General features: G+C 38.9%; 1 protein-coding gene across 1 annotated transcript in view; it reads right to left on the bottom strand.

Annotated features, from left to right (window-relative positions):
* Positions 1-13,286: 13,286 nt before the first annotated feature.
* The window catches only part of LOC118420552, a 5,643-nt gene continuing 1,065 nt past the window's right edge, over positions 13,287-17,864 (bottom strand). Inside the window, exons 2-4 of the mRNA XM_035827407.1 lie at positions 17,227-17,400; positions 15,073-15,189; positions 13,287-13,463 (exon numbers count right to left, since the gene is read on the bottom strand). Of these exons, the coding sequence (XP_035683300.1) occupies positions 15,110-15,189; positions 17,227-17,400 (254 nt within the window). The 3' untranslated portion in view covers positions 13,287-13,463; positions 15,073-15,109. The remainder of the gene's footprint in view (positions 13,464-15,072; positions 15,190-17,226; positions 17,401-17,864) is intronic.

The raw sequence follows: 17,864 nt of genomic DNA, 5'->3' as shown, positions 1-17,864 counted from the left end.
CAGAAGATACCAGATTGACACTTTCACATCTGAATAATTTTCAGGGTTACGGTCTTAGTAATGGGTACTCATTCGGTTAAGGTTCAAGTTCAAGCCGTTGTAACTGCAAGTTCGGAATTCCGAATTTGTCTCACAGGCGTGATTATTTAAGGATTACCTGACAGGAGGCGCGTTGTGATGAACAAAGAAGTTATGCGCCTATAGGAGTGATTGCTCGGGGGGATTTTTGACCTACATTTACAGACATGTGGAAAGTTGGCACGTGGCACAGACACACTCAATCACCTGGCAACCCAAACTTTCATCGTCCATATGACATATTTTTAACCCTAAAAGATGCAAATGTTCAAAAAGTTACTCAGCGTGAAAGATTTTATTTGTTATCCCAAAGAAATTTAGTAAAACCAGCAACAGGGTGGTTTTTTATCAGCTTTGTAGAACGTCGTCTGCAGATACAACCAGGTAGAACCGGTTTGAACAAGAAGTAACACATCATTCCCATGGGAAAATGGGTATCAATCAGTGACATGCACCGAGTGTTTGTTGGTATCCCAACAATCTTCCTGTCAACTATTGACATTTTCAAACTACAGTGAACCCAATCAAAACTCACTGTACAGACTTCACTTCCACTCGAAGGTAGCAGCCCTTGTCGTGTTAAGATGTGACAACAAAATCTACGGAAGAGTTGAATCATTAGTCAATAATATCCTGCTTTCGCCACTATAGTTCATTTGTCTGTACTACAGATGTTCACTATTAAATTGGGGTCATTGACCTCGAACAGTAGATGTGGTCTTCTGTTGGAGGTCACTGACCCAAGACTACGAAATTGACTATAATTGTACTCGACTACCAGGGTAGTCTACTACCTGTAACGCTGCAGTAGCTGTAAAAAAACACAAGGGGGGCCAAATCGACAGTTTCAATAACCATTGTTGTAACGCTAGTTAACCTTTATTCGTCAAAACGAATAAATGTTACGCCCCCCGGGATCGCGGTCGTTCTCAACGCAACGCGACGGTGTTTTCAAATTGAAATATTTTCATGGCAGGAGAGAAACGATATCGATATAGTAACGAGAGGCCGATACTATAGGCTTTCTTCTAACCGGGAAATACAAATTTTCTTTGGATTTTTACCTTCGCCAAAAAGGTTATATTTTGGGTGGAAAATTTCTCTGTGTCACAATATGTAGCTCGATCGCATTAAACGTGAGCAGCTGTGGATGGAATTTAATGATATTTGGTACTTAAATAGCGGTTGGAGAAACGAAGGTGTTGTTCGAAAATGGTTCACCTGGCACGTATCGTCGGCACTGCAGCGGGGCGAGTGTGTGCGCGTGTCAGTTACGAACAAGATAACTCTAGACGCTGTGGATCGTTTTCAATATTTGGTAGTTATTTAGGGGCTGGGAAACAAGGTGGTGACAAGTTGGGTACTGCAGCATAGCGTCATAGTTGGCGCTAAAATTATCCTCGGGTGGCGGCTTCTTTGGAACTGCAGGCTCCGATTTCCTTTCAATCGAAAACTCGAAAAGACAGATCGTCATGATTTTTGGTTTGTTGATAGCCTAAGTGATGAAATACATAATGTAATACTAATTATGCAATACAACAGCTAATTTGCATAATTAATGAGGAAAGTTTATAAATCCACTGCATTCCATGATAGGACTTTCAAACTTGTCAAATATATAGATGAGAAAGAGAGAAATGTAAATACATATTAATTATGTTAATGACTTCCTAATTTGCATAATTAATGACAAAAATATGAATGTGTTGACAGATCATCATGATTTTTGGTACGTAGATAGCCTAAGTAAAGACTTACATAATAAGATACTAAATATGCAAATTAACAACTAATTTGCATAATAAATGAGGTGAGTTTATACGTCTACTGCATCCCATGACAGGACTCTTTAAGTTGTCACATGTGTAACTGACAAAGAGGGCAGAGAGTAAGAGGTATGTGTCTGGGTCCCCTAGCAGCTTTTTTTAAACTACGGGAGCCGCTTGAGTTTCAGACTTTGAAAGAGAATAAGTCAAGAAGGAATGAACGGATCATCATGACTTTTGATATGCTTATATGAGGATATTCCTTCAGCTACAAGACATACTTGTTCCGACCCTTCAACATATCCAATGTTAAAAAATTAGAGGAACGTCATTTTCATGTCAAAAATGATGCACAAAACGGGCATATTTCATACTTTAGGAAAACACATGAAGAAGATTTTTCCGGCAAACACGACTGCTACTGATACGCCATGTTAGCATTTAATGTCATTTCGAAGTAAATAATGAGAAATGTAAACTCAAACATAGACTCTTGAAAGCCTTTCGTCACTTATTTGTAGCGCACTACCTCAGACTTGGAAAACTACTTTTTCAGTGTTGTCACTGTATATTCTTAACAAACTGCCAAGCCCGGATATATCCGGCACACATATACATGTCCTGTGTGCCGTGCCCGGATATATCCGGAATAGCGTATTCCCCAGAAGTAGCAGCTTTGCGCGCGTGTAGTGTACGAACCACGGAAGTTAGGGACTCCAGCCATGTATTCTTATGTATATAAATTTGAAATTTGGACCTCTATCCGATGATTTTCATTAACGCTATTCGAACTTATCCCCAAGCAGATCTATTATGGGCAAAGAGAGTATCCAAAGACCAAACAGAGTGCAACATGTCTCGTTAACATGTCAAATATTTATTTTGTTACTGCATTATATAAGCACCAACAGACTACTCTCCAAGCAGAGGGTGGTGGGAAAAATCGTGATCTTTTTCTTTCATGTTTTTTTTTCGACCGGCCTTCCCGAAATGACTCGAAACATTTGATCTTTATATGACATGGCCTGCATTAGAGGTATTGTTTATTACCCCCATGAAATGTCATGGAATGGAGGTTATATTTTCTGTTATGTGTCTCTGTCTGTGTAGATGATTACTCAAGAACGGCTGGATGGATTGGTTTCATACTTGTTGTGTTGGTGGGGTGTGATGAAAGCTCGAATCGATGAGATCTTGGGAGCCATATCTGTCGTTATAATCGATGTAATAATATCAGAAATCACCCCTATATTTGAGATAAATTGGTACAGGCATCGTGCTGTATGTGTTTGTTAATGGGCTTAGCTGCAAGAAGATAGTGAGGTGACAGCTGTCTTGGGAACTCCCAGTAGTTTTATTTATGTCTGCTTAGGACTGTTTGAAATATTTGTAACAGTTGGCACAGTAGTTACCTCCATGAAATGTCATGGAGGTTATATTTTCTGTTATGTGTCTCTGTCTGTGTACAAGATTACTCAAGAACGGCTGGATGGATTGGTTTCATACCTGTTGTGTTGGTGGGCTGTGATGAAAGCTCGAATCGATGTGATTTTGGGCGCCGTGTCTGTCGTTATAATCGATGTAATAATATCAGAAATCCCCCCTATATCTGCGATATCGTGCTTTAAGTGTTTGTTAATGGGCTTAGCTCTAAGCAGATAGTGAGGTGATTTGTATGACAGCTGTTTGGGGAACCCCGATTTTTTTAATATGATAATTAGTTTTATTTATGTCTGCTTAGGATATCATGGAGATGTGAAGCGTAAGTATAATTGTAAGAAGTTGAGGCACATTTAACGGTAATGCTTAACAGGTATGGATGTCTCACATACTGTACTGCTGATTTGAGTGACATGGTGATTAAAATGCCATTAGGTCCTCTCATCTTAGATGGGTTGGGTGTCAGAAGTTTTATGGGCGATACAGATGTTCTGATTTCGTTACCATAAGGGACAGTTGTTAGTTGTCTCTTTCGTAGCCAATGGTACTTGTTTTTTAGCAGACGGGGTTGGCGCCAAGTATTCATCTTACATTTGATGTAGGGCTATCAGAGGAAAGTGTGCATCTCATTTTTGTACCGTGTGAACAGCTGATGTTATGACATATTGGTGGAAAATCAAATCACCATCTGACTAAAGTTGGCCACATCCCTTCTTCTTTCTGAGTTTCCCAACTTCCTCCCACCACACCGCTCTGAGGCACATAGTCGAACCTCAATAATGCTGACAACCTTAGACAGTTTAAATGCCAAACATCAAGCTTAAGGAACACTACGCTACCATATGCCGTCGACCTCTTAAACGCACATTACACAATTAAGTGTCACATTTTAATAATTACTAATCAGATGGACATCCTCTGTGTCATTAAATGAATACACCACTACTTTCCCATAACATTTATAACCATTACTCTCAAATACAACCGACTATAAACACACATACCATCCACAAAAAAGCAATAAATATTTCATGGAGGTATGAGGTCCCCGAACTCTAGTTCATTTATTCGTTTTACTACGATAATCTAATTTAGCAATGATGATGAATGAAATGAACAATTATAGTAATGATAGCATAATGTCTATTTTCAATTAAGTTTAAACATTTGCAATACAGTCAGTTATGAATTACACGGAACCGACAGTATCTCTAGCATTTTTTAGAAGAAATGGCACTCTGAGAAATGTATTACTTGTCCAAGTGTAAATGTGATTTAGAAAAGCATTAAAGTTTCCTTTAGAGTCACAGACGACTGTGAATCTATTTAGTTTAACTTTTGTTTTGTTTGGTTTACGCATTTATTCCCCATTACTTATAGCAAGGACTTGTAGCATTGCTTGGGGATACATGTACACGTGTGCTCGCGTGTATTGATTGCATGCAACTGCAGGGCACATACATGTATGTAGGTGTTCTATTTTCACACCTGAAGTAAGTATTGTCTGGCAAATATATAAGGTTACTTGATTTGTCTAGCAGTTTGTATTCATATCCGAAGTTGACGTTTGATTGATGTTTGATTCATCGTACTTGTATTACAATTCAATCTGTCTGAATAATTGTAATCAGTAATGGATGTTATAGATAGACTTTTGACTGACATTTACAATATGCTTGTCTTTGTATCGTTGATTTCGTACATGTGACGACTATAGCAATAACTGAAATACTTAACATGATCAATTAGTTTCTAGTTCAGTATGTCTTTGACATAATAGTAGCCTGTTGGATGACAAATTGTCTTAGGGAATAATAGGACAAGGGGAAGCGGGAAACGCCCGAATTCCACTCTACTTGCAAAGTCAATCACTGGCGTTCCTTCGAAGTCCTAAGATATACTTACAGACATTTATATATAAACAGACTCTATCGAGCATTTGTCGTTCAATTTGTTACTACACCAGACTTCAGATCCATACAATAATATTGGCAAGACACATGTGTCAAACAGTTTATAATGTGGAGATACAGAAGATCTCACTAAACAATGCTCTTAGGGCCTTCTTATGTAGATTCTTTATGGCAGTTATAAATGTACATCTTGCTGTAAAAATTATTCCTAGGTATCAGTATGTAGGGATTATGATTATCTGGGGATAGTGGGAAAACAAAGCTCTGGTCAGGTCGGGTTTGATATTGTGGCAACTAGCGGCTTGGCAAGGTACTGCCGTTGAAGTTTCGATCTTTTAATTCTCATATTAATGATACTAATGTAGACAGGCACGTGATTTTTAAATCATAAATAGCTCTGTGCGGAAGCCAATGACGCTCTAGCGACATCTCTGGAACTACAGGAGCTGATTAATTACCATCTTGCACAAAAGAGGAGCCAGTTAAGTGGGAAGTCCGACGATAACTTTTATTACAGTTTAATACACGTGGGCCAACTGGGTAAGTGATACCAGTTTACCACATTAGTGTCACTTTTACTACACTCAAATTTGTGTTACGGTGTTTATGGTGTCTACTTTGAAAGTTGCATCTTTTCCACCACCTTTATCCTATCATTTTGCCGCCTGCAGATGATGTCATCAAGGAGGTTTAAAAAAAAACATGTCATCCATAAAATTACGTGTTGCCTATGCGGCAGTTCGGTCCTTAGTGATATAATGGATGCTTTTGCCTAATAAATGATGTATTCTATTCAACATACAATAATCACAACTCCTGGACATCATATTTAATACCGGACAACAATCATACTATGTGCGAAGGAAATGCATATCAAGTCATACATAGTCCTTTGATATGAGATGATAAGATAAACATTTAGCAAATGAAATCAGACATAATTTACAATGTTCATGGTAACAATAAAATCAATGTCTAGAGCTTTAAATTAATTCAACATCATAATGTCACTGAATGTTATGTATACAGCTGCACAAACACATCAAGTTAAGTCAAATAATCGTAATATGTGCAACGTAAGGCAAAGCCTTATTAAAACAATCATGGCTAGTTACATTCCTTCACCTACAGCAGAGATGAATCTGTGTGGTAGAATCTCGCCTCTGCTTCTTTTGGGTGGCCAGATTCAGTACTGAGTACTACTGACCGATTTGTCTATAAATATTAATTACCTTCTCCATATTTGGGCACGAGCGAATCAGCACAAAGCACCGAGATTTTGAAAGTCCAATATGCCAGCCATGCGTGCTGACGAAATAGTTGTTGTCGCAGCAAGAAGATGATGTTTTTTACGTGTTTTCGGGTAGTATTCGTCGAGGCAGCGATCGGCCACTACTCACAGATACTCACAAAATTGGTTCCTCATTAACAGGTTTGACGCATGCAGAAATGGACTGAAAAACCGCCCTGGCGAGGTAAAAGTTATGACAATAGCATCGATATCGATTATGTATATTAATGACTTACTTATTTGGAACAAGATTTCTCTTTGGAAAACTCAAATGTGCCTTCTCTGACAAATGGTTGTTGGCTAACAACTGGTTTGTGGTGACGCCCAAAGTAACCAAAAAGCTTACGAAACCATTTTTGGACCCCTCCACCTATATCTCCCGAGAAAGCGTTTGATCGCACATGTCATCTAGGGCTTGTCTCGGAGATCTGGAGCCGCATAGTTCCAGTACTAGTAAAATTCGTATTCAGCCTAACATACCATGTCCGAAATATGTCGGTAGCTGGAGGAGTGAGTTCAACCTACTTCACATCTTTATTACATGTTGTTATAAAAGCCTCTGCTGAGGCATTCCCGACATGGACTGTGTTCCGATAAGACGAGTCTACTTCTGTAATCAAGAATCTTGGAATTAAGTTCTTCATAGTAAACGTTCGCCAAGTCATAAACTGATTCTTTATAAGCGAATCTTAATAGACATCCTTCCATAGATGACAGTATGACCTTATACTCATGTTAGAGTAAGTTATCAAGTGACTGACGACTGATGCTAAGTTAGGTGCTAAGTAAAGCCCCGGTCACAAAGCGCGTACGATTCGTTGCGATGGACTATTCCGCATATCGTACGATGAGCGCAGTACATCGCAAGAAAATCGTAAGCATCGCAAGCCATCGCAACGCATCGGATGGTGTTCAAAATTTTTCTAGCGTCGCAAGATTTTTCACTTGTGTCTCTTCTGTATAGCCGTCTGACCGCTTTTGTGCTTCTTTAACCAACACAATGTGGACATAGCTGTTAAATACCTTCCTATAATATCTTTAACTGTAAAAAATAAATTAAAAAAGACCATGACAACAAGAGTATTACAAGCAAAATTTCAAATCAAGCGTGAGTACTGGTATGGTTATCTCGGCCTGCTTGCCGGCTCTACGTGTCAGGCTCTTTCGAAGATCGTCATGATCATGATATGCTATCAACAAAAAGATGCCATCATACAAAAATCAAATGATAAGCATTATATCATATATATTTCCGACTCATAGAGCCTGCCTTTATGTTCGAGTTGTCCCCATGGTTATTACGATTATGGTAAACTGAGAGGTAGGCAGATTCACGGGAATTGGAACGATTCCCGTGAGGGAAAAGCACCATACAGGGGGAGAGATTCCCGTGGCGGGAATCTCTCCACGGGGAAGCGCTGGTTCCCGTGGCGGGAATCTCTCCACCAGGAAGCAACGGGTCCCGGACGGGGACTCGCATTGTACCTACATTGCAGGCACGGGAATTTCACCTTCAATCCGGCAGTTGTCCGTACGGGAATTTCACCTGTGGGGGCTGGGCGATGTCCGCACGGGGCCGCCATGATTTTCAATTTTCTAACAATTTACTGGGTATTTTAATTGGTTCTTAATCGTATTATGGTACTTCATTTGCCAATGCATTTATTCATCAGTAAATATCCTTGTAAGATTTTCTTACAACCGCACTGTTGTGGTGACATGATTTTGCAAAAAGATTTTGCAAAAGAACTGAACCACACGTTTTACTTACAAAGTTCTGTTAACGTTATGTTTACAAATGAGGTATTTTTTTCCACTCCGCAGGCACTGAGAAAACCGTCGGCTACGCAGATGATTAAACACAAAGTGAAGGAGTAAACTTGTGTAGCCACGTTCAATCTATGTGCGGTATGAACGCCTCCATGCGTACGATTTCCAATTTGTATCGCCGACAAATGGCGAAACGTAAAACACCACGAAAACAGCCTTTGATTTAGTAGAACATGAAAATACTCGTAACTAATGCGTGGATAAATTGTTGATGTCCATATATGCGATCTTTTACCTGACGATGCCGGCAGATTATAAGGAAATTTTGCAGAGCCGCGGGTAGAAAAAGGTACACAAACAAACAAAATGGCGGCGGTAGCGTGGTTTGGTTTAGTTTGTTAGCAGTATTCCATAATTCCATACTGTAAATTTTGGCGTCATATGAACGCTGTGTTATCCAGAAGTGTTACTACGCACATTTTATATGACTACCTGATCTACTCGACAGTCCGGCATATAGATCCGGTAACGTCCGGAAAGGGGCGAATATAGAATTGAGCAAGAAAGCATCTTCACGACACGGAAATTCATTCACAAAACTTTATTCTGACATTAGTACTTCTAGGGCAGGCTGCCGTTTTTAATGAAGATACTCAGTAACGTAGTTAACCTACAGTATTGTTTACATGCGATGCTGTGCCGTACCGGATGAGAAGCTTGTGTATCTGGAATAATGTATCTTCGGTCAATACAAATACTACACGATAAAGTTGATAAACATGTACAAAAAATATATATATGTACAAAAAGAGAACCGGTGACTTAAAGAGTGACTTTAAACGTAAACAGAATTCGTTGCGTAACTTCAGAAAAAAAAAACAACTTCAGGTACTATTTTAGATATACACCGGAACTGTTGATAATCATACAAATAAACTACCATTTGTTTCGTACAATAATTAATACAATCTAAATTCCACGAAGTAAGTTGCACTTCTCAAACAAAGGAAACATGGCGTCTCGGTACGGTATGGTGATGCTATCCCGTCATGCACTGTAAATCCAATTTATTGTCTACATAAGAATAAGAAAATCAAATTTAATCGAGATCAGTATACGTAAGCCGTGTGACAAAGAAACGCGGGCTGTATTGAGTCAACTATGTATTGAGTCAAACATGTAGCTTGTTGGTTTTTGGTCTGTTTTTTCCCATTGAAAATGTACCGTAGATGTCCACAAATTTTCAAGTACAAAGTGGTGCGCGTGTTGCATACGATACATCCCTATGACATGTTCAATTTGCTGATTTGTGTAAATTTGCTGATTTGTGCAGACAGACGTCATGTGTATATTGATTTTATTTATTTGCACATAAAAAGAAAGTACAGAGTAAAGTTAAAACATATAACATATAGATACAGTGCGGGAGAGAAGAAGAGGCCAAATGGGCTTATACATGCAGGCCCTACTCCTAACAAATACTAACAAGTGACCGTAGGTAACACACTTTGTGACATAATTATAGTATGTCAGCTGTGTTGTTTTCGGTGGTGTGTGACATTGTGTTTATCATTTATCAACAACAATACTGTTACATTCCTCTGAAAAAACAACCATAGGCCCGCGGCATCAGATGTTGCCGTAAAATTACCGTAGATATGTGATAATTATTATACTCAAAGTAGAACAAAATTTGTACCAGAAGGAATACCAGAAACAGTTGGTTGGTCCACGATGTTAGCTGTTTTTGTTACACCACGAACGAACATTTGTTCAATGACATCTGTAACTTCTGCCGCGTCAGTAATAACCGATGATATCGACAGTCCCAAACATCGAATACGATGAACAAAAAGAACGAAACGAAACCAATGATGCAAATTACAGAGAATATAGCGGCGATTTGGGAAATATTTAATACGAGCGGACGACATGCAAAAGAACGTGCCGGTACAAGCACCCCGGTATATACTAGTATTCCTCTCCCGGCATATTTGCCTTTCCAGTCGTATTCCCGGATAAAAATCGCGAATCGACAAAAAGAAATTTTGACTATTAAGTGAATAAGTGCCATTGGGGTGGAGTGGCTCTTACGGAATCCATATTGGTGCTTGTACAAGATATTATTTTCATTTAAATGTTTAAGAAGGTGGTTATAAACTAGTTTTTCGAGCACCTTAGATATACAGGGTAGAACTGAAATTGGGCGGTAATTACTAACCAAGGTTTCATTGCTTTTAAATATGGGAATGACTTAAGCGATTTTAGTTGACTTAGGGACCACGCCGTTCTGGATGGATAAAGTTGATATACGTACAAGAGGACAAATAACATAAGGTAGGGAAGTTTTGAGTTTTTTAGCACTGATTCCGTCGTGTCCGGCAAAGGAATTTTTCAGATTTCGTACTATATCTAAAACTTCAGCTGTAGATGGTGGTTCAAATGGGTATTGATGTAATCGAGAGGATCATTTGCCGCGTTTGGTATTTTGCTTTCCAGGGCAGGGCCGACATTCTTCGCACATCTTATTTTTATCCGTGATAGCTTGCAGCTTGGAGTCCGGTTTGTAATTTGTGTGGGACAGCTATAGATTTATCACAACGATTTAATAAGTTGTTAATCAAATTCCAAGTTTGCTTAACATTTTTGGGCGCTTCCGTAAAAATCATTTGTGTGGTAATAATAATTTTTAGCAATTCTTAAGATATGAATTGGTTTTTGACGTATTTCACATAGAGTTTTCTTTCTTAATTGACTTGAGCAGGCCACGGGTCAACCAGGGTTTTCTGTGGGAACGTTGGCCGATTTTTGTTGTTTTCATTGGAAATGATTCGTCAAAGAGTAAAGTAAATGAATTAAGAAATTTATCGTAGGCCAATTCTGTGTCTGTTTCTACCAAGACTGTCTGTTTCTACCAAGACTGGAGTCTTGTAATGTGTACTTACGGTCACCGACATGTATGCCAAATGTAAGGTCTTATGCATGTGAATATGGTTGTTCTTTTGTGTTCATTAAAAATGTACCGTAGTACATTATTTTTGTATGTATATTTGACATGTTACAGATTTGCCGACGGTATTGTAGATTTTCAGTTTTGTATGTCTTTCTTATGTTTTTGTGTAAGTCTATGCTTAGTGACACTGTTTCGTTGTCGTAGGTATTGAACATAAGAAAAAAATGTTTTTACCTTGGCCTGTTGACGCTTTTGTCTATCCTTTTATTAGGCTGTGTTTATTTAATCTCTTTTTTCATTTTGGTGCAGATTGTGGCGCATGAAGTTAAAGCATGTAGACTATTGTCTTACCGAACTATTCCAACATGTTTTACATATGTTTGACATTTGCATAGGATCATGTTCAACCAGTTTTTCTTGATGGATGTGAAAATCTTTTTCTTTTAGTCTTTTTCCGACAAGTTTATGTATCTTGCTGTTTCGTGTTTTTTTTTCTTCCATTGAAAATGTACCGTAGTATGTAAATCTACCGATTAGGTGCTTGCCGAGGTGTGTGTATTTTGAATGTGCTGCACTTACTTTTTCTAAGGCAGACGTCAAGTGTATATAGTAATGCCGTACCGACGGTCACCGACATGTATGTCTTATGTGATGTGTATCACTGTATGTCTTTTTTTTTGTGTTCATTGGTGTCTTTGAGGTTATGAATATGTAATGACGACACCATGACCCCATGAGTGTGACCCTTGACCTATGCATATGTAATTAGGCAGCGTGGGTTTGGATTTTGATGCGGAGTGCGATTATGTGGGTGCTGGGCCGGTGTTTACTAAGTTTCAGGGTAGTTTAGCGTACGCCGATGTAAGCAACATTTAAAGTTGTGAACACCAAGCTCTTAATATCCATATCGAGTCTGCCCCATCCAAAGGTAAGTCGTTGTTTGTTTCTTTTGCATTCTCGGTAACAAAGTTGCTGTGATGTTTGGAACGCGATGTTATCGTATTTCGTTTTACTATACCTTTATCTGTGCAGCTGTAAGGTAAAAAAAATATCGATGATTTGTGGAGGCGATTGCTTTGACAGTGCACCATAGTATATCAAAGTTCTTGGATATATTTCAATTTTCTTTGAAAGGTTTGATTCCAAGGAGGTTGAACCCTCCATGTTTGATTCCAAATGTCCCCGAGAGAACGCTTGCGCGCAAAGTCGCCCGGCAGCCCACTAGCGAAATTCCCCAGAGGAAAATTCCCATTCTGCGAATGTTTATGACAGTGCAACGTTGTCTATTTCAACGTTCTTTGAAATATCTAAACGTTGCGCGAAATATGTCAATTTTTTATTTGAACTGTCACGGCGAGAACGCCTGCGCGCACCGTCGGTGCCGTCGGGTGAAATACCCGTCTGGGAACATTCGCTCCCGGTGGAGAGATTCCCATCTCAAGGACGTCCGGGAACCAGCGCTTTCCCGTGGAGAGATTCCCGTACGGGAAATGCACCGACTATACGGTGCGTTTCCCGTACGGGAAACTCTCCAATTCCCGTGACTCTGCTTACATGGAACTGACGCAAGACCGACGAGAGCTGAGATTTGATCTAATTATAAACGCACGTGCATGAAGCGATCAAACAATTGTCTGCATCACCTGTGCGTGGCTCGCTGTTCTCTGGTTGCGACTGTGGCAGTTGCGACTGATATATTTCCCCTTTTCGTCAATATCGACAATATCAGGGAAAACTGAAACCATCACAACATGCTAAAAAATCATAAATCTATAACCTCATCAGTAGACAAAAATTGCCGTAATGAACTCTGCTATGGGGGCAAATAAATTCTTACGACGATAGCGAAATTTTGAACATGTTCAAAATCCATTTCAGCTCTATTTTTCGCCATACGACGCTCCCCGATTTACTATGATCCACTGCGATTGACGCAGGCACGCTCTTATGACCTCATCGTACGATGCACTACGCGCTTTGTGACCACGGCTTTATATACGTAAACCATTGCTTCCGATTCTCCCCCGACTTACGACGCACTGCGCTTATCCTGCGCATCGGAAGGAATCGCAAGGAATCGTACGCGCTTTGTGACCGGGGTTTTAGATACAGTACTTGGAAACCCCGTTCACATCCAGGTCGACTGAAGCATAAATTACCGTTTATCTTAGAGAGTCTTGATGAATATCTTGCCGTTGAAAGACCAGGCTAGGTTGACTAAGTCCACCTTCACAAATGATTGGGTCGGGGATCTACATTGTAGCAAAAGGAACAACCGAATTACTCAAATATAAAAAAAAAAAAGTTATGAAATGCGGTAACGACTTGTCGTTAAGAAATAAGAACAATTTACACATATTTGAAATGAGTATGGAGCATCATTTCAGTAATCATAGTTGATGATACATTAAACTTAAATAAGACATTTTTGAAACATTTCAATTATGGATTCAATGTGAAAAAAACATCCCCAATAAAAACAGATTATTGCATATGCTGAAATGTCAAGAAGCTGGGAGTCATTTTTATACATTTGCTGTCGTCGTTTATAGTAATTAAACTCACTATTCTTATGATACCGAACCGGTTTCTTTAATTTTTAGATTAATGACTTTTGAGCGGTAGATAGCCCTCAGAGCAGAGAGCTTTGGAACTGCATACGGCGGTTTCCTTTTAAACTTCGGACGAGAAAAAACTGGAGAACGTGTAGATTTTTGGTATGCAGATAGGGTGAGTGATGACCTGTAATGGGATGCTATTTTTGCAAATCGGCAGCTGATTTGCATGATTAATGTGAAAGTGTATAAGTCCACCTCAGCCCATGATAGGACTTTCAAACTTGTGACATGTGGCTGGAAAGGAGAGAAATATCGATAGATATCAATTATGCAAATGACGACCTTATTTGCATAATTAATGGCAAAATTTGAATTCCTTTGCCGGATCGCCATGATTTTTGATATGTGGATAGCCTAAGTGAAGATTTCATAATGAGATGCTAATTATGCAAAATAACTGCTAATTTGCATGATCAATGACTAAAGATATGGTTAGTGGTAGATAGACCACTTAGCCTTGTTGATGGAACTGCAGGCATCCATTTGTTTTCAATCACTTGATGTGGAGGTCAAGGGTTATGCCATAGAAGTGAGATGGCATATGGATTTCCAGTGAGAGAGCCAAGGAAGTATATTTTGCTGTTGTGTTTGCCGTGACTGTTAATACCTACTGACAGCGTCATGGTCACTTATCCCCGGAGAGACACTGACCTTCTCCACCAGGTCAGGATTAGACACCAAAGCCAAGTCCAGAATATTGTGGCCGCATGTCGGAGCCAATACCACCTGGGACAGGCTACAGCTCTGTACTACCTCTTGGAGTTTCTCGTTCAGTCCCATTTCATATTTGGGCGTGGGATTAACTCTAGGCGCCTCGAAGGCCAGCAAATGTTCGGCATATTGACGTCCCAGAATAGTGCAACATTTGGTGGGGACGGTATATCTACAATGCTGCTCAAGGATGTCTCACGTTCCTGCACAACAAGTCCAGAGGTTGGGGGCATATAAGCTGAGTCAACAAATAAGGGTCTATATCATGCCTGATGTATCATAACCTATACAATCTCCGTATTTGAGTGATCATGGTCTATATACATTCTGGAAATATTTCCGGCTTTTGTATAGACAGGGTGTGATCAAGGAGGTTCAACCTCCTTGGTCTGATCGATGAGTGCAACTCACTGCCGCAGATAACATCGGGTTTTCTGTAGCTACTAAGGCTCTAAACTGATCATTTTTGTCAACTCCCTTACACTCCTGCAGATCAAAGATAATATGTGAAGGTGCTGTAAAATACCCTTACCTTTGCCCAGGGATTGGGTAGTGCAGGGAGAGGATGTTTAGGTGGGGTTGAAGGATGGGATGCTGTCATTGAAAGTGTTGTTAACTGTAGACCAGGATTCGCTGTGGGTGTTTGAACCTGTGGTGAAATTGGATGTCATGTGTGAACAGTTGTTATCAGCCTCATAATCTATATATATCTCCAGAGAGAGAACTATAGAAATATTCTTCCATATCATAGATCCATGAGGTAAAGTCAAACAAGGTGAAGCTAGAAGTGCCCGCGACATCTTTGACACGTCATAGAACTCCCAAACGGCTAGGACAACCAATAGTGACTTTTTTCTAGAATATTGTTGGCAACAATTAAAACAAATAGATTAATTTTTTTAATTATTCGTGTGGCAATGGCAAAAGGTTTCTGAAAGGCATATTTTATGAAATCTGTTAAATTTGGTTAAACAATGAGATTAACCCTCATCCGACCGTTACATTTTTACGACGAATCTGACCGTATGGGGTCATTTTTGACCCCATTTTGTTTTGATCATAGACATATTTCTGCTGGCTTATTTTGTCATTTCTATGTATTTACTGTTTCACCAATCTATGAAAAATATTTTGACAAGTTTTGGTGTCAGTAGTTTTTACTCATTATCATAATTTATGCAGAAAATGAGGAGAAACCACATTAGCTCTGAAAATGTACCATGATACTCAACCTACTTAAACAATGTGTTGTCTTATCGATTTCTAAACAAAAGTTTTGATGCTGCAATAATACTTATAGCATAATAATGCTATTTAACAAGAAAAAATACAATATTTGTAAAAATTAACGAATTTATTACTTAATTATGCATCATATTCCGCCATATAAGCACATACATAAAATAACTCTTGTCTATTTTCCCGCAAAAATCTTTCTTGTAGGTTCCTTCTGCACATTCTGTCCATATATTGTTTCTGAATTAATTAGAAACATTTTCACTTTCATTAGCGAAGGTAATTAGTGCGTATTATCATAATTTATGCAGAATGTCGAAAAACTGTGTTTTACACTAAAATACTAAAATTTCTTTCAAAATATTCGGTGTTTAATCATCTAAGCAACTATAACTTATTGCTGTAATAGCAGTGATGAGGAATGCTTGTTATTTTATTGAAATGTCTTGATATTCATGTAATAAATGATTCATGATTGGCTGGGGTCATTTTTGACCCCACCGAACCAGACACAAACTTTCAAGTATAGCTTATACAACAATTGACAAAACTCGGTGAAAAATTGGTAGATGTTGTATAACATGTATACAAACAAATTCATGGAAGGAATTTTTTCTCTGATGAAAAATGTTGATATGACAGATAAAAATATACGCCTGGGGTCAAAAATGACCCCATACGGTCGGATGAGGGTTAAAAAATTTCTTCCTAAACTTAACTTGTTTGATATATCTTTCATATGGAATGTGTCTAAAAGTGACTTTTATTATGCTAATGTGATGACATAATTGTTAAAAATCATTGGCCAACCATATCATCATGGAACATATGAGCTTATTTTCACGCGAATCTCATCACTAGTTTGCAGTTTCTTACAAAAAAGCACTCATGTAAACGTTTTCGATCCGTGTTCGTTAGATTTTAGGATTGCATGTTGAACAAGATCTAAAGATATTTTAGGTAATAGCTTGCACTGCATTGTAAGAAACACTTAGTTTGCTGTGTTACAAGGTACGTACACACCCTATGGCACCATTTCCGTGTCAGAATTTCTGATGATGTACCGCGTAAACAAGCGCGGGCTGATATATCGATACTTTTGTTTCAACTCGTCGTTTGTTTCGTCGCCTGCAAGCATTACCATAACACCAACAAGACACACTTATCAAGAAGATGAACAAGTCCAAATACTTTTGCGCTTATATTTACCTGTTATCCCATAATATATTTTGAAAATATCGATAAAGCCGGCATTTTTATTCTATTATATAAACCCTTCACTTTATGGAAATGATATTTCTAATTCTTTCCGATCTATGTATAAATAGACGTAAAATTGTCGAAAAGGTGGAGATGCACAGATGCCACATTGCCGGTCAAACGTGATACATTTAGATGGGGCTGGGCGTGAATGTCTTCATCTTTTCTGATAACAAAGCGAGTAATGTACCTGTATTTCTGTAGTCGACACAAGCCGGACAGTCACAGTGGGCCGCAGTCTTGCCGCACCAGGTGAACTCGGAGCAGCATGCGTAATCACCTGCCGGGTCACATTCAGCAGGGTTACCGTCTTCAGCAGGGAACCACTGCCCGCAACGCCCGTCTTCACGCCACTTCTTGGGAGCTATCAGGAAAAAATGCAGCAAGTCATTTAAGATTTCGCTTTAAAATGACTAAATATATGTACACGCAAATGACAACCATGGCTAGAGGAAGAGCCATTTGTTGATAGACTCCTTATAATTTTGATTTTGGTCTCAGTTTAGTTCATTCTTTGTTCATTGTTGTCCACTGCGACAGTAAATGATTTATTTGTACCATGACACGTATATACGCTTGTTTCTGATACACATTTTAATGCGATATTTTGACACGGAAATTGTAAAGATGGAAAAGGCCAGTATGGACCTTTCGTTCAACCAAAACGATGTTTTTTCAATGCTATACTTGTAAGCATTGTAGACACATTTGCGTTCAGTTTATTCAAGGTATAGGAAGAAATTCTCCAAAATGTCAAAACGGAACTCATGTGGCTTGAAAATATACGCAGGTGTCACCCCACCTTAATTACACCTTGTACCACCGCGT

The sequence above is a fragment of the Branchiostoma floridae genome, chromosome 8, assembly GCF_000003815.2.
Source record: "Branchiostoma floridae strain S238N-H82 chromosome 8, Bfl_VNyyK, whole genome shotgun sequence".
NCBI classification, from domain to species: domain Eukaryota; kingdom Metazoa; phylum Chordata; class Leptocardii; order Amphioxiformes; family Branchiostomatidae; genus Branchiostoma; species Branchiostoma floridae.
This window is presented reverse-complemented; position numbering and strand designations above follow the sequence as displayed.